The sequence below is a fragment of the Callospermophilus lateralis genome, chromosome 13 (genome assembly GCF_048772815.1).
Source record: "Callospermophilus lateralis isolate mCalLat2 chromosome 13, mCalLat2.hap1, whole genome shotgun sequence".
Lineage (NCBI taxonomy): Eukaryota > Metazoa > Chordata > Mammalia > Rodentia > Sciuridae > Callospermophilus > Callospermophilus lateralis.
The window spans coordinates 67,117,129-67,136,053 of NC_135317.1; the positions used below are offsets into that span (position 1 = coordinate 67,117,129).

At 34.7% G+C, this 18,925-nt stretch overlaps 1 protein-coding gene across 2 annotated transcripts in view; it reads left to right on the forward strand.

The window, feature by feature from the left end:
* The window catches only part of Esrrg (estrogen related receptor gamma), a 217,307-nt gene extending 203,333 nt beyond the window's left edge, over window positions 1-13,974 (forward strand). For both annotated transcript variants that reach the window (XM_076873100.1, XM_076873099.1), the window contains one exon: window positions 9,997-13,974. In XM_076873100.1, coding sequence (XP_076729215.1) covers window positions 9,997-10,241 — 245 coding nt within the window. In that variant the 3' untranslated portion in view covers window positions 10,242-13,974. The remainder of the gene's footprint in view (window positions 1-9,996) is intronic.
* The last annotated feature ends 4,951 nt before the right edge of the window (window positions 13,975-18,925 follow it).

The window sequence follows — 18,925 nt, forward strand, 5'->3', positions numbered from 1 at the left end:
TAAGTATTATAATTTAGAGTACCTTAATTAGTAGCAGCATTTCTGTCTCTGTTGCTTAGAAATATAGTCATTAATATTGTTGATATATAAGTGTTCTAATCCCACATACTCTGCTGTTGGGGGAAGAAGTGACCTACTTTACATCAGTGACTGGTGATTAGACTTTATTTAAAGAACTAGTTAGTTTATTTTTCTGTATTTTTCTGTTTAAAGCCAGAAATATTTATTTACCAAGCTTTTCTGTTTCTCCTATTATCATAGTTGCTTTGCAGGAAATTTCTGCATGACACAAATTTTTTCTGCAAGTGATTCTAACCCTTTTTTATATTTAGCCTCTTAATACCAAGAAAATTAATTGAACCAAACTCCATACTAAAGAAGACGTGATTAAGGACTATAAAAACTATTTTAACCTCTACATTGTCCCACCTTTCCTGTGCTGTAAACTTTTGCTCACCATCTAACACACAAGCACCACATTTTTAGTTTGGGGAAAACAACTCAAAAATCCTTTTTCTTTTCTTTTTTCTTTCTTTCCTTTTTTTTTTTTTTTTTACATTGCTGTCAATGTAAATCTATTTTATTTCAGTTTTTTAGTCATAAAATTATAGGTTCGTCTAGATTAGAACCAGTGTAAGTTTCTTTAACTGCTCATGAACACATCAGTATGAAAATATTTTAATACTTTTCATAAATATCCTAAAAACCTCCTAGATTTGCTTTTAGTATTTAGGAATTTCAGATGAGTATAAATGACATTTTATGCAAAAAATCCCTAATGTTATTTATGTAAGTATTTTAGCTTTCCCTGTATAGCTATGTGTTAATAACCAATGTCCAGTTTATCTAGATTTCATGTTATTTTAAAATGTGTCTTTATTAAAAAATTATCAATGTTATGCTTGGTAAATCAGACACTTGACCTCCTATAATGACTGTCATATTTTTTGTGGTGGTGTTTCTGTCGTATGTGAATTCAGGAAAACATGACACCAGAACATCATTGGTAGTATATTGCCTATCTTCAAGTACGTGGCCCAGAATAATGATGAACTAATACTGCAATTCTTACATACATGTATTTGAAAACCCTAAGTAATTATTTCAATTACTTTGGAACATAAAAAATTTACAGACTGATGTAAGCTGTGTTTTCTCTTATTTTTGAGTATTAACATTGAGCAATTAATTATTGCACCCATGATGCAGCTCTGTGGAATCAAATTTAAAAAGAAAAATCTAGGTCACAATTTTAACATGGTAATTTATAGGTTCCAGTCTTCTCATGCGTGCACCAAGAGGTTAGACTGATCTCTAGAATTGTTTCCATTTGGGGGAATTCTATGATTTTATGATGAATTTTATCTTTGTATTGGAGAACATTGTGAAATATTGCTATAAGCATTTTGGGTAAGGTTATACCACAGGATTCTAGTCTCTTGATTGGTTCTGTTGATTCATATACCTATGAATTTGTCTGAAACTGCTATCACTGGTCCCAATGTAATATACTCATTTTCACATACTGGAAAATGAAAGGAGTCTAAAATTATGAATCACTTTAGGTCTGATCATTCTCTTTCGTTCAAGTCCTAAGACCTTTATGCTTCATAGTTGCGACTCACATTTCAACCTTTGTCACCCTTTTCCTGTCCTTAGTCTGAAACCAGGTGAGTTCATTCCTTTCAAAAATAAGTATTTTTAAAGTCAGGGATTTTCTTTTTAAATTTCTACATAGTATTTCTGGAATGATAGCACCTAATGATACAGAGCTACAATTAATACTTTGGTCATCAACTTCAAATCCTACATAATTATAACAACCTCATAGTGGCAATATGGGAATAATGGCAAGAAAAAAAATTGTACATGTTCTTAGCTGATTTTACTAGAAGTTGAAATAATTTTTTCTTTTATATTCTGGAGATGATTTTAGCTAATGTCCAAGATATTATCCTTTTATAGAATCTTTCTGTAGCCATTTATTTTTTTAAGTCTCTTTTGGGTAATTTCATTTGATTCCTACAACATACCCATGCTATAGACATGTCTAAATCATTTTACAGATATCTGAAGTGAGCTGATAAAGAAGTATGGTCTCTGTGAAGCAGAGAGTTGGATTTTTCTGTCCCTTGCTATCAGTGAGCTATTTGTATTTCATAAATAATTATGTATTATATCTTTAAAAGGCTCAGTGTAGAATACTAGAGCCATTGTAATTTCATATTCAAGAACCTAAATTAACATTTTATATTTAGTTAAGAATTGTGTGCCTTCTTCTTTTATTTTGCTGTCTTTTTGAATTTAGGGTACAATTGTTCTTCAGTATCTGGAGAAATTGGTTCCAGGACCTCTCTGCCCACCCATGGACTCCAAAATACACAGTTTCAAGTCCCTTATACAAGATGGCAGCACTTGCATATAACCTATATACACCTCCTGTATACTTGAAATCATCTCTAGATTACTTATAATACCTAATACAATGCAAATGCTAAATAAATAATTATTATATTGTGTAGGGAATAATGGCAAGAAAAAAATCCGTACATATTCAGAACAAACACAGTTTATCTTTTTGGATATTTTCTATCCATGATTGGTTGAATCTATGGATCTATATTCCTCAGATAGGGAGAGCTGACATCTATAAAACTACCCGGGAAAATGACAAACTGAATTTAAGAGGAAATGCTTACCATGTGATTTTTAGTGTCTTATGGTAAATGAGCAATGGTCGGTAGATCTTTTACCCAGACTAAAAAGTAGTTCATGCTAAATAAGAGATAAGAAATCAAAATTATAATTTTCCACCTTCTAGTATACATTTTTAAACAGAAATATAACATTGTTTCTCAGGTTAATTATATTTCAGATGATATATTTGAAAAGTATTTTTAATGCAAACTTTAATTTTCATATATATTATGATATTGCAAAATTTTAAGCAAAACAAAAAAAAATAGTTCTTAAATATATAATTTTTTATGCTTTGTGATTACTGTGCCTTGGCACAGTATAAGACATATTTGCTGCAAAAATATCTGTATTTTCAACCTGAGTAGTAGCAAACAAAATACTCTGAAGTTGCTTTACTTTGAGGTTTTAGTGACTATAACATCAGTTTCATTTATGGGTCTAAGACAAAGAGCAATCTGTTACAAAACTTAATTAGCATGATGCAGATCATCTTTGATGCTATGGAAGGTTGAAATATCCATCAACCAAGTTGACATCAACATTCACTTATCCATTAAAATCACTTCTACTAAATGGAGTTAGAAAACTCCTAGAAAAGTTTTAAGAGATGGGGGGCTGGGAGATAGGTGGGAAGGCCTTAAGCAATTGTAGGGAAATAGAGAAGACCTAGCAGAGAAATCCCATTATACAAGGTAAACGTAGCAATGATAACAGTAATCTGGGATTTGTGAGGGGAAGCCTGGAGGAAAGAAACTATAACCATGGAGTTTTTCTGTGGTTCAGCATTTCCTATAAATACAGTAAGAGTAATTTGTGTGGTTTGCGTACATGTAGCAGAAGCTGACTTTTTAACCAGAGCACGGAACGAGGAAAACAGTTCTTTTGGAAAAAATAAATGGGCCTTAATGGAAAACTGTGTAATTGAAAGCTCTAATCTTCTTATCATAGTTGAGGATGAAATCAGAATTATTGTTATCATTTCCAATATTAGCATCATAACTTCTCTGGTTTGTAAAAGACCTAAAATATTTCTTTTTATCCAACTTTCTTCTGGTATATGAACAGCTTCTTTGGTATTTTTGAACATGTTTCTACAGTCGATGAATTTCCTATAAAGAAATTGCTTTCTAGAAGAGACCACCCCATCAGAAGTTTCTCATTCCCTCTCCTTCTATCTCTCTCACCATTTTAATGCAAAAGAAGACACACAAAAAATGCATGATTCGATATGTTTTTTAGCTTCTTATGCTACTCTAATAAATCACTACAACTTGAGGGTTTTAAACAGTATACATTTATTCTCTTACAGTTCTGAAGGTTAGGTGTCTAAAATCAGCTTCACCAGTCCTCCGACAGGTATAGAAGGGCTACCTTCCCTGGGGAGGCTCCAGGGTTTAGGCTGTTCCCTTGCCTTCTCTAGCTTATACAGCCACATTCCTTGAGTTTCTGGGCTCCTGGCAGCTTCCTCCGTCTTTGAAGCTATTGCTGTAGCATTTCAATTCAGTTGTAACACTACCTTCTTCTTCCCTCCTTTGCTTTCATTGAGGGGCCTAGGATTATCTCCTGTATCAATATACAACAGGCCCTCAATCACATGTATAAAGTTCCTTTTGCCTTGAATGCTAAAATCCACAGGTTCCACAGAGAGTAGGACCTGGTTATCTTTGGAGCCATTTTTCAGCCTATTACAATGAATACAGGATCCAAGAATTAAAGCTTTGTAATGTATCCCTCCTGTCCCAATCTCAGCCTCCTTCCTTCCATGACTCAACCTCCTTCCTTCCACAAAAGTAACTTTTCCACTTTTTACGAAACAAAAAATGTACCAAATATAACATAGGGATTAAAAATAGGGAGAATGGATTCTAGGAAAATGGCAGTGGTGGCAGCAAAAAATTTTTAATATCTCTCTCTCTCTCTCTCTCTCTCTCATAAAAAGTAAACACTTTTGTGGAAAGTCCTATCCTGACTTTCATAGTTATCACTTCCTTGTGTTTCATCACCTTATTACTAAATGTGAACATATCCTTAGGTATATAGTTTAGTCTTGTCCATTAAAACTTTTGTGTGTATACACACACACACACACACACACACACACACACACACACAATTTGTTTTCTTATGCAGTACTGAGTACTAAACCCAGGGCTACCCTACCACTAAGCTACATCTCCATTTTTTATTTTTTATTTTTAGACAGAGTCTCCCTAAATGAGCATGGCTAGTTTGGAGCTTGCAATCTTCCTGCCTCATCCTCCAGAGTAGCTGGGATTACAGGCACAGGCCACTATGTCTGGCTTTAAAAAATAAATATGGATGGATTTTCAGGTTTCTATATCTAAATCTACAAGTTTCTCCTTCATTTTTGTTTTATCTACTAAATAAGCCATAGCATTTGACAGTCTAGATTTTGAAGATTTCAGTTCATTGTGTTTTTCTGCTTTTTGCATTTTGTACAAATTGGTAACTGGACCCAGAGACTAACTCAGACCCAGATTCTATCCCAATGGCACCTGAAGCTGGTGTGTTGTTCATTGGGAAGTATATACTGTCTGGGATGTTAGCAGCTGTGGATGTTCATTACCTGAGTTCATTGGGGATTGTACAATGGTGATTTGTAATTTTGTAACCGGTTTTCATTCAGTTACCGGTGAAATAGTTTAGGAAGAGTAGTACAAATGTTTGATTCTTTTTCCTTCTTTACCAGTTTTCAGAATTTAAAAAAAATTGCTTTCTTTTTAATATAATGATAAATACATATCCAATATATTTAATGGACTTCAATAAATTATAATTATAACCCTTTTTGAAGTTTAGGTTGTTCCATTTTTGTTCAGTGGAAACCTTTTCAGGTTGGCTTCTGAAATCTTTTTTGGATTGATCTTGTAGTTATAAATAGTATTCATGCCATTTGGTATGACAAGATGTTTCATATTCATTTTAAAGAATCCTGAACACAGCCTAGAATCAGATTCTAGGTGTACCCCTGGATGCTAGGGGTACATTCTGGGTGGACTGTCCTTGCTAGGTCGTTTCCATGAACAAAGTAGGAATACAGATCCACTAAGTGTGTGTGTATGTGCATGTGCGTGTGCGCACGTGCACATCTTAGGGATACTTAATCACCTATTTCTGCTGTAAATGTCATAAATTTCTAGATTTGCCATATAGTTGCTCTGTTTTATTGTCATTTTATATGCACATTTGGAGAGATTAAAAAAATTTGCTGCTCCTATTTCCAGTTTACTAGAATCCCATCTACCTAAAATTTTATGACAAATATCTTTTTTCTCTAAATTTAGGGGCAACTCTGTATGTTAATCAAGTGCCCATTTGCCATGTAGTCAGTCAGTGTTCTTCAGGACCTTAGTTGATCATGACCCTTAGGTTCACTCTGTTGGGACTCTTCTTGAATTAGTGTTGAAATTTTGATACATTAATTCTCTATTAGAAAATGGACCTTTGTTCACATCCAGCCAATTCTGTTTCATTCCTTTAATGATTGGACAGAGTCACAATGACCTGCCCTTGCCACTCTTCATATAGGCAGTACAACAAACGCCAAAGATAGTCAACACCTGTGCTCCACCGAAAAGGTTATCCTGCTGGTTTAGATCATGTGCTAGACTTGACTCTGAATGCACTTGGTGCATTTCTAGCATTCAGACCCATCCTCAATATGAGATTTGGCAACTTTTTAGAAAATATTGTCAAGGATGAGCTATAGTTGCTGAAGACAATACCCAAACATGACATGGGCATTTTGGAGTCGACATACCCATGCCCACAAAAATAAATATTTTAACATAGAAAAGGGAAGTGTTTTACTCCAGGTAAGACATAAAAAGAAAATTTCTTTTATAATGTCTCTAAGACTCATTGAATTTTGCAACTGCAGATATAAAGCTATTTAGCTATGTTCCTAGAGTAAATGATCTGAACTAGGCACATTCCTTTAGGATCCCATTCACAGAATAAAATATTGAACGTTATTAAAGAATTCTATTTTATTGTTCGGTGTTGAAACTTCTTTGGTTGACAACATATGGACACTTGCACTCTGGTTATTTTTGAAATCTTGTTTCTTTTTAAAAGCATTTGTTTGTTTTATTGTTCAGTTTATTAGTTCTCAGTACTGGATTGGCAGAATTGCCTAGATCTTTTTAAAAATACCAATGTTCTGGATTCAGTCCCAGTATTTTGATTGAATAGGTCTGGGCCTACATATCCAAGTTCTTTAACAGCTTACCGATGTTTTGAATGTGCAGTCTCACTTTGTCAGGTTGAGTTCATAAACCAGTGATCCTCATTATTAAGTTTAGCTGGTTTGCATTAGCACAAATACTGGTACTATTTCCTTTGAAGGATAGTTAAAAAAGAACAAGCACTAACAACCAAAGCTAAATAATTACACAAATTAATGCCAGTTCTGTTAAGCCTGGCATCTACATGTAAATTTAGCCCAAAGAACAAAACAGATTAAAGCCACAGAGCCAGAACTTGAACTAGGATCTCTAATGGAGATTAATATTTTCTTCAGCAGTCTGCCAGCTGAATCATGGTCTAATTAAATAGTTCAGATTTAGTGAGTTTGCATTTAAAGTATTAGCAGATCCGAGAATGGGTAAAGCTAAAATGAGTTAGAATCTTTTCTGTAAATGGGAAGTTAAATTATCATAGTAATTTGATTAAATCATTTTTAAATCTCTCAAGCTAAATCACAGCCTTTAAAGAGTAGTTTGAAGTCTTAATTGCTGTTTGTGAGCATATCTCTCTGCTATTTGTTCTCGCCTCATTTCCTGTGACATCCTCTAATATATCTCCTGCTGAGCAGAGTAGTGGGAAAGGCAAGGCTCAGGGTGTGGGCTGAGGTGACTGTTGCTGACTTTAAGCATTTTAAGGTTTTCTCATATAGAAAAGGGGAGTCTCTCCTGGATCATTCCAGTACTTAGAACCAGGACTTGAGGAAGGAATTTGGAAAGATTTGGAAATAGACATATGAGGAAGAGGTTTCTAATAATTAGTTTTTTTTTCTCTTGTAAAGTAGAATATTCTGCATATACCTGGGAATGTTCTTGCTATGAGTGTTGTAGAGAACATTGCTGATGAAGATGGAAGTTTCAATAAAATGCATCTCCTTTTTTTTTTTTTTTTTACAAAAGGAAATGGTAACATCAGTGTTATACATTCCAGCAACATAATTTTTATTCAAAGAAAAACAAGTTTAAGGTGAACTCTGACACAGTATCAGAGATACCTAACTGGTGGGGCCATTAGTAGCTGAAATGGGGCAATGTTCAACTCCAAAGGGATGATTAATCTATGGCTTTTATTCTTTCTTTGATTCTATTTGGAAAATATTTATTTCATTTTACTTTTACTTTGTCTCTAATGAATGTAATTCTCATCTTCCCCCTCCATCTGTCATCCTGTTTTTCCATATAAATGGCTAACCTGCAGTCCCAGGGCAGGTTAGATAAATTCATCTAATCTCCATTCCCTTATATACAAGGTGTTTACTGCCTTTTATATACCTAGAGATTCACCAGTAGAGTATGTCTGTGCCCTATCCCGATTTTTCTTTCTGGCAGCATTTAAGTGCAAAAATAGAAAAAAAGAAAAATATATGAGAGTACGTGTCTTCACACCTCCATGACTGTGCTTTCATTGCTAACTTTACTGACACTTAGGGACTTCAGAACCCATCCATGCTGGCTTCTCAAAGAGGACTCTAAGGGAGGTGAATGAGCTTGCCATGTGGGGATAGGAGCCAGACTGGAGAAAAGTCTAGGTGTACCATTGGTGAGGTCCCCAGGCTTGGTTCAACACTCTTCCACACTTTGAAGGATTCCATTTTTTTTTTATCTGTTTACTTTACTCTACCAAGCAGAAATTATATCTTGAGCAGTAACTAGTGAAAACGACTATATTCCAGATTATTAAAATTCTTTTAAAGAAATATGTCATTAATTGTTGTTATGTGAACAGGGGCCAATTCACCAATGATGTGGTGAAATGATTCAAAATGACAGCACTGACGAAAAACAAGGAACAAAATGCACAGAAGTTGTCTTATTCAGCTATTCTTATAGCCATCTATCTTTTAATGACTTTGCCCGTTTCTTTTTTGTTATATGTTTAGCCACTTGATTTTAAATTATGTTTCCTCTCTTTTCGTTCCATTTTTGCCTATATTTGAATTGTATGAAAGATTGGGCTAACTACATATATCTTAGAGCTCAGCGTTCTCAGAGAACTAGAATTATTAAACATGAAGAATCCCCCAAAGACTCCATTATGTGTAATTAACAGATAAACTGTCATCAGAATCAATAAAACGTGCTAAATGATTCAAACTTGTATATAATTAAGTGTCTGTTTTAGCGCTTGAGCTGTAACTTTTATTTTTCCCCCCACATCTCACATTTCTCCCAAGAAGAATTGTGGCAACCTTGTTAACCCTTTCTTTGCCTGATTGAATTAGATTTTCAAATTAGTCAGCTCGGGGGCAAAGTTCACCTTCACAAATGTGAAAAAAATATTTCACAACTCAGTAACCTAAAGACACCATTTGTTTTTCAGCAGGAAGATGGGGAGTATGTAAGATGCTTTAATGAACTGTTACTAGTACATTAGAAATCCTGAAAGGAAAAAGAATTTATTGTGATTACGATATAGTGCTAGATTCAATGTATTCACATGGAGTTGTTAATTAAGATCTTAGTTATCAACTTTTTCCCCTCTGGGAAATATGAGCTTTCTACAGACAAGATCAAGATTTTAAACAACTTCATCTCAGATGTCACTTAGAATAATACTTTGAATAGATGACCTCCTATCATTTTTTGTTGAATGAATGAATAGCTGAATAAGACAATGAATAAAATAGCTGAGATTGTAATCTGTTAATAGAAAATTTTGTCTTAATTCAGTCTTAAGACGTTAAAAAACAAAAACAAAAACACAGACAAGATTAACTAATAATCTTTTAGAATCATCCCCATATTCCATTCTAGTGTAGAAAATTACTGTAGTAAAATTTAGGAAAAGAAAACATATTTTTAGATATGTGAGACTCTGAACAAATCACAGCTTTGACTTTAGAGAAGTATAAGAGTACAATTTGTTAGTATTTTGTTGAGAATTTTTGTATTGATGCTCACCAGGGATATTGGTATATATTTTTCCTTGTGTCCTTGTTTGGTTCCTGTATCTATTTAACTTTTTATAATTTTTAAGCTGCAAAGGCTTATTATTCACATGATTATTTGTATGTTTTGCTTCTTTGCACAGATTCCATGCACATAGAAGATGTGGAAGCCGTTCAGAAGCTTCAGGATGTCTTACACGAGGCCCTGCAGGATTATGAGGCTGGCCAGCACATGGAAGACCCTCGCCGAGCTGGCAAGATGCTAATGACGCTCCCGCTCCTGAGGCAGACGTCCACCAAGGCTGTGCAGCATTTCTACAACATCAAACTGGAAGGCAAAGTCCCCATGCACAAACTTTTTTTGGAAATGTTGGAGGCCAAGGTCTGACTAAAAGCTTCCTGGGCCTTCCCATCCTGCACGTTGAAAAAGGGAAAATCAATCCGAGAGTGATGTCGAAGAAACTTAGAATTTAGTTACCAACATCAGAAACCAACACAGACTGCACTGATATTTTAGCAGCAAGACTTTGAAGCAGCTTTCAGATTCCTCCATATCTTCCGGATGCATTTCTTTCTACTTTTATCTCTCATCCCTTCGCTCTCTTTTCTTTCTTTCTTTCTTTCTTTTTTTCCTTTTCATATCTTTTCCTCTTTATGTTTTTCTCCCTCCCTTCTTCCCCCTCTCTCTCATTTCTTGACTTCCTTCATTACTGATTCTTTCTCTCCCTCATTTCCTTCCTTCCTTATCATATCTTCTCCTGCTTCCTCTCTTTTCTCATCCTCTTGTTTTATTCTACAATTTAAATAGCTCTAATCATAAGGAAAATTTCCTGCCTTCCTCCTCCCCTATCACCTCCTCTCCTCTTCCTCTCCTTCTTTCTTTTCTCATTTCCTCTCCTCTCCTTTCCTTCCTTCTGCTGCTAAACTTTTAAAAAGAGGTCTCTAACTGAAGAGAGATGGAAGCCAGCCCTGCCAAAGGATGGGGATCCATAATATGGATACCAGTGAACTTATTGTGAACCATAATGTCCCCAATGACTAAGGAATCAAAGCGAGAGAACCAACATACCTAAAAGTACAGTGCAACAGAAGCGAATTGACTGAGTGCAGTATTAGATTTCATGGGAGCAGCCTCTAATTAGACAACTGAAGCAACGTGGCATCGGCTGCTTCTTATCATTGCTTTTCCATCTAGATCAGTTACAGCCATTTGATTCCTTAATTGTTTTTTCAAGTCTTCCAGGTATTTGTTAGTTTAGCTACTATGTAACTTTTTCAGGGAATAGTTTAAGCTTTATTCATTCATGCAATACTAAAGAGGAATAAGAATACTGCAATTTTGTGCTGGCTTTGAACAATTATGAACAATAATGAAGGACAATGAATCCTGAAGGAAGATTTTTAAAAATGTTTTGTTTCTTCTTACAAATGGAGATTTTTTTGTACCAGCTTTACCACTTTTCAGCCATTTATTAATATGGGAATTTAACTTACTCAAGCAATAGTTGAAGGGAAGGTGCATATTATCACGGATGCAATTTATGTTGTGTGCCAGTCTGGTCCCAAACATCAATTTCTTAACATGAGCTCCAGTTTACCTAAATGTTCACTGACACCAAGGATTAGATTACACCTACCGTGACTCTGAGCAGTCACATATATAAGCATTGCACATGGAATACAGATCTGTAGAATTGTCACGATCACACCTCTCTGCCTGGGAGGTAAAGTTGCCATAGGATTTCTAGCTGCCCTGGTGGTTAGGAATGAGATACTGCCTGTTTGCGAAGTTACAGACCTTATCTTAGAAGGAGCTGTGAGCCAGTATTCATTTAAGTGGCAATAAGGCAAATGTCAGAATTTAAAAAATATATATATCTCAATCACACAAAAAAAAAATCATCAAAGACAGCAGACACCTGACCAAATTCTAAAACCTAATCCATACGAGTTTATTCATTTAGGAATGTTCATTTGTATTAATCTGCAGAGCTAAGCCAATATATGTGCTTTTCAACCAGTATTGTCACAGCATGAAAGTCAGTCAGGTTCCAGACTGTTAAGAGGTGTAATCTAATGAAGAAATCAATTAGATGCCCCCGAAATCCACAGTCACCGAATAACCAATAAACAGTAACCTCCATCAAATGCTATACCAATGGACCAGTGTTAGTAGCTGCTCCCTGTACTATGTGAACAGTCTTATTCTATGTACACAGATGTAATTAAAATTGTAATCCTAACAAACAAAAGAAATGTAGTTCAGCTTTTCAATGTTTCATGTTTGCTGTGCTTTTCTGAATTTTATGTTGCATTCAAAGACTGTCGTCTTGTTCTTGTGGTGTTAGGATTCTTGTGGTGTGTGCTTTTAGACACAGGGTAGAATTAGAGACAATATTGGATGTACAATTCCTCAGGAGACTACAGTAGTATATTCTATTCCTTACCAGTAATAAGGTTCTTCCTAATAATAACTAAGAGATTGAAACTCCAAACAAGTATTCATTATGAACAGATACACATCAAAATCATAATAATATTTTCAAAACAAGGAATAATTTCTCTAATGGTTTATTATAGAATACCAATGTATAGCTTAGAAATAAAACTTTGAATATTTCAAGAATATAGATAAGTCTAATTTTTAAATGCTGTATATATGGCTTTCACTCAATCATCTCTCAGATGTTGTTATTAACTCGCTCTGTGTTGTTGCGAAACTTTTTGGTGCGGACTCGTTTCCAAAACTATTGCTACTTTGTGTGCTTTAAACAAAATACCTTGGGTTGATATTTCATCAACCCAGTGCTAGGAATACTGTGTATCTATCATTAGCTATATGGGACTATATTGTAGATTGTGGTTTCTCAGTAGAGAAGTGACTGTAGTGTGATTCTAGATAAATCATCATTAGCAATTCATTCAGATGGTCAATAACTTGAAATTTATAGCTGTGATAGGAGTTCAGAAATTGGCACATCCCTTTAAAAATGAATAACAACAGAAAATACAACTCCTGGGAAAAAAGGTGCTGATTCTATAAGATTATTTATATATGTAAGTGTTTAAAAAGATTATTTTCCAGAAAGTTTGTGCAGGGTTTAAGTTGCTACTATTCAATTACACAATATATAAGTATAATATATACACTATATACATCGTTTTCACTGTATCACATTAAAGTACTTGGGCTTCAGAAGTAAGAGCCAACCAACTGAAAACATGAGATGGAGATACACTAAAAGAATGAGATACAATTTTTAGTTTTCAGTTTGTCTCTCAGCATCACAAAAGAACAAGTATTTCACAAATAGAAAAAAAAATTGAAAAATTAAAATGTAGATCTAAAAGAACTGCACGGGCTTTAGGGTAAATACTCATCTTAAAATCTTGCTTGAGGAAGGTTTTTCAAGTTTCAAGCAAGACCATTTACTTAATGTGAAGTTTTGGAAAGTTTTTAAGGTGTATGTTTTAGCCATATGATTTCAATTTTTATTTTGCTTCTTTTAGGTTTGTTCTTATTTAAAGCAATATGATTGTGTGACTCCTTGTAGTTACACTCGTGTTTCAATCAGATCAGATTGTTGTATTTATTCCACTATTTTGCATTTAAATGATAACATAAAAGATATAAAAAATTTAAAACTGCTATTTTTCTTATAGAAGAGAAAATGGGTGTTGGTGATTGTATTTTAATTATTTAAGCGTCTCTGTTTACCTGCCTAGGAAAACATTTTATGGCAGTCTTATGTGCAAAGATCGTAAAAGGACAAAAAAATTTAAACTGCTTATAATAATCCAGGAGTTGCATTATAGCCAGTAGTAAAAATAATAATAATGATAATAATAATAATAATAATAATAAAACCATGTCTATAGCTGTAGATGGGCTTCACATCTGTAAAGCAATCAATTGTATATTTTTGTGATGTGTACCATACTCTGTGCTCCAGCAAATGTCCATTTGTGTAAATGTATTTATTTTATATTGTATATATTGTTAAATGCAAAAAGGAGATATGATTCTGTAACTCCAATCAGTTCAGATGTGTAACTCAAATTATTATGCCTTTCAGGATGATGGTAGAGCAATATTAAACAAGCTTCCACTTTTGACTGCTCTTTTGTATTTTGTTTCTTTTTTCCCCTCACTACAGAACAAAATCAATAAACACTGCCCTTTGTTGCTTCCATTCAAAGAGTTTCTCTGAGTACCTGTTCCCGAAAAATAAAGTAGGAGTTTAAATAAGAGCTATATAAAGGCTTGTCAGAATGAATTCTAGGGTGCCAAGAGACATTTTGCATATTTAAGAGTATGCAAAGTGTCTCATGGCACATTAGAATTCATTCTGACAAGCCTTTATATAGCTCTTATTTAATCTTAAAGCATCTCCACATCATCCTGCATTATTCGAAATCATTGCCTCTATGTCAATGTCATAACAGAAAACTTTCCCCCTATTTTAAGATCATATTAAAACCTGCTAGAGATACCTATTATTTCCCTCTATCAACAATTAAATCAGGTGCTTGCGTTTGCACGTAGCTCCTCAGCCAGCTGCAGGCTTTGTGGAGCAATGCTGGAGTTACTGACCAGCTTTCCTGAATGGGAAGCCAGCAGCGGAGCTTATACAGGTTGGTGCGAATTGAGGAAGGGGGGAAGCTGTCTTCAGATTCAAGAGGGGTAAACAACGTTGCTGACAGCAAATGGCTTCCCCTTGCCTTTTCCACTCAGAGAGGTTACAGCCCTGGCTGCTCAGGGTCAAGTTGCAGCTTCCACTGGAGCCTCCTGGAGCCATCACCGAAGTGCTAATATTGCTTTCTTGGCTTCTCTGCAATCTTGAGAGCATTTTGTCATTGTGTTTGCCCACCGTATTTCTCACCTTTCAGAGGTGGCTGGTTCTCTAGAGGGACAGCTGATGACACAAAGGCCATTCTGCTGCCACGGCTATAGGAGCATGAGATTACCTAAATCACTCGATGGGCTCACTAGCCAGATAGCTCAATTCTGTCTTTTCCTGTTTTAATGTTCTTTGGGTGGCCACTGCTCAACGTCGAATCTGATGTGTTTTACTTTTAGTATTTTCAGAGTATTTGGGTGGAACTGAAACAGTGTGAGATATGAACCTAACAAGAAAAATTACATCTGCAATCTAATGAGATCCTCATTTAAAAATCACACACACACACACACACACACACACACACTTACACTTTTAAGGAGTCAGATATCATAATTCTCTTGCTTTTTTATAATTTGGAATTATTATAACTTTTTTGGTACTGACATTTATTATGAATGCCTCATGTGTAATAGAAAATAGCAAAGGAAGACTGTGACATTTTTGCGCCTTTTTTTTCTTTTTTTGCATATAAACAAGTAGCTCTGACAAATAGATTACTTATTATTTTGAGAAATCACTTTTATTTTCACCAGTTGTTTATATGTTATTTTTTAAAATTAGTGGTTCCCAAGATAGTCTAGATAATGAAATAACCTAGGGACTCTTAAAAATTCTTGATCCTCAATATCTTACCCACAAGGATGGTGGTTTCATTGGTCTGAGATGTGGGCTTTGGAATGTTTGGAAAATTTCTTCAAGTAATTCTAATGTGAAAGACAAAATGAGAAATGATTGCTTTACTTTTTTCTTTGTGTGTGTGTGTCGGGGGGGATACCCAGGAATTGAACTCAGGGACACTTGACCACTGAGTCACATCCCCAACTCTATTTTGTATTTTATTTAGTGACAGGGACTCACTGAGTTGCTTAGAACATGGCTTTTTGCTGAGACTGGGTTTGAACTTGCAATCCTCCTACCTCAGCCTCCTGAGCTGCTGGGATTCTAGGTATGCACTATTGTACCCAGTCTTACTTTACCTTTTATACCTTTCTCAAGCCACAAGTTTTTTGTTTTGTTTTTAATAATTTTCATACATTGACTTTAAAGTTTTGATAGAATTTCTTTTCTTTTTCTTTTTTTTTGGGGGGTGGGGGTGGGAGGTGGTTACCTGGGATTGAATTTAAGGGCACTTGACCACACCCCAGCCCTATTTTTTGTATTTTATTTAAAGACAAGTTCTCAGTTATTTAGGGCCTCGGTTTTTTGGCTAAGGCTGGCCTTGAACTAGCAGACCTCTGAGCCACTGGGATTACAGGAGTGCACCATCGTGCCCAGACTACAATTTCTTTTAAATCAAGACAAAAAGATAATTTTTAAAAAGTAATTCAGAAAGCCAATAAAATCTATTTCCAATGTTTTAAGCTTCCCTTTCTCCACTGCTACTTCTGCCCTTCCCATGGCCATTCTTCCCCCAAACACACAGAGAACACATTTTATTTGATGACTCTTAAGCCACATCTTCTGATGATAAAAATGTATAAAAATGGAGAAACCTGCTCAAAAGTTCGTATGCAGAATATCTCACAACTTTTTTTTTATTTTAAAAACCTCATTTTGGATTTTAATGCACTTTAAATTTAATTTGAATGTGGTTCAAAATACCTATTTTTTCCCCTACTGAAAAACAAAGAACAATAAATTTAGAAATTTTGATTTCTTGGAGTAACTTCTCTTAGCTATATTTTCTAAGTTATTGACTCTTTTGGGACTGCAAAAACTTTAGGTACCCTTTGGTTATTTAAAAATTCAATCTATGATTAACCTAGGAAAGAAAAAAAAAAGATACACTTAGAGTTTTTGTTTCATTTACAATGGTTTACAAAGCAAATGGCTATGTCCATAGGTAGGGAGTGTTTATGTTGATGTGCCTGGCCCTCTCCAATCTCTTAAGTTAAGCTTCCATGCCCCTTGGTAGTGTGGAGAAAACAAAACGAAACAAGTAGTGGTAGATTGATTGTGTAGTGCATCTTATTATAAAACAAAATAGAAAAGAAAGGAATTTCAAAATATAATCCTCCTTTCCCAGGAGTATTTATCTTGTTCTCCATGAAGTTAAAGGTCTGAAATAATGTGCCCATCAGGGGCTCAATGTTGCATGTCCATGCCAGTTGGTCCAAGGGCTTGTTATGATGGTAATGACCTCCTGAAACGTGAGCTTGGATTGCAACAATACAATTGCTACCAGCTCACCCGCTGGGAGAAATATTTTATTATTGTCAAATATCCTCCATAGAGATTTGTTTTGCCTGTTCCTGTTTAAATTAAATTCAAAGCAGAACTGCATTACTATTTCTCTGGAGTATATTTCAGATAAACAACTAGTCTCAAAATTTAGGATTCCTGACTAGTTCAAATTTGTTTATTACCAGAAAAATTACAATAGGTGACACCATAGCTGCAGGAATATTAAGATTGCAGCCACACGAGGGATTTACATACTGAGTCCATGGCCTAAAAGCAAGTACTCTCTTTTTCATTACAGATGCCAGCCAGATTAATTAACTGTTTCATCAGTTGTGCAAGCTTAACAAAAAGGTGTGTGTAAGTGGGGGAGTCAATAAACTAATGAATTGCTGTAACTGTTAACAGAATTGGGGACATGGAAAAAAACTTTGTACCAAGTCAGAAATGTTTTTAACTCTAAAAATCATAAACCAAATGTGCATGTTAAAAAAATTATTTTAACAACAGCAGAGTAGATAGTGAAAAAGTCCATAGCATGAATTAAAATAGTATTTGAGCATAATTTTGAAACATAATTTTAAAGAATAATTGAAAAAATGTGTAGGATTCTTTGGAATTATTTGAATAATTTTTCCAGAGGCTCTATATTGCACCTTTGTCAAAGAAATCTGGAATAGTGAAACTTTAGTCAATACAAATTTTGTTACAAGCAATCAAATTAGAACTGAAACTTATTTTATCAAAAAGGATAAGAAAAAGAGGGTTAAAAAAAAAAACACCCTCTTGTCCTTTAATAAAAATACTGGTGGCCTGTGTGTCTCCTAAAGGGCCAAACTTTGTGGAACTGTTCTAGGAAATACAAACAAATTTAGGTGGCATGCAACAAGAGCCTAACAAGAAAACAAACATTTCAGATGGGCAGAAACATTAAACCACACTATTCACAGTCCAATCTGCCATGCTTAGTGGAATTTCACAGTTTTTTGGGATCTGAAGAACTGCTTATTAAAACAAAACAAAAACACTGAAGTCAAAAGAGCAATTTCCAAAATGAGGTCTGTGGCACATAAAAGTTGGCTTTTTCCATTAAAATATGTGATTTCATATCACAAATGGAAAACACTAATGGTTAATATGAAAAAGTTATTGTGCAAATGCTTTTAAAATAATCTGAGTTCTTTATCTCTGCAACAGTTATATCTGGTCTCATTTTTCCTTTTGTGAACAAAATGAATGGAAGAGTTCTAATCTATCAACTTTATTCATGTTTATAAATCACAAGAAGATAGCTTGTAAATTTTTCAGTGTACATGTAGGAAAATAAACTCTTTCTCTACAGAAACAGGTAGGTAATTGACAGTGATTTCTGGGATGGATAATGAGTAAATAGATGTTTAGATGTGAGGATATTTTTACACATAGAAAATTCTGTGGCACATGACTTGATTTGATTTAGTAAGATTTGGTGGTGCTCCAACAGATGGAGGGAAGTGATACAGAGAAACCGTGTACCATACTGGTTACACATGATAATGTATAAAAAGAATGAAGGATGTGACTCTTCACTATGGGTTCAAATCCCAGCTCAGCCACTAGGCAGTTGTGTGACATTATTACTAAATCAGTTTATCCTGCTTAGATAAATGGTAGCAAATATACTATCAAAGAATTGCTATTAAGACAAAATTAAATGACTGGAGAAATAACTTAAATAGGTTGAAATAAGTTAAATAGGTTTAATTTTTTTTAATTACCAACACAGGGTAAATAAGAGTCTAAGATAATCAAATTGAATTTAGGATAAAAAGCCATTTGAAAAGGGAGAAATGTAGATATTTGTGGTCTACATGTGTGATGGAGTACTTTGAGGAGGTTTCTTTGCACAGCACTGAAGTACTGCAGAGTTGGGTTTGCCTGGACCGTGTGCAGTACAGGCTTGGCCAGAAACCAGACATGGTTCTAACTGAATGCTGGGTATTATGCT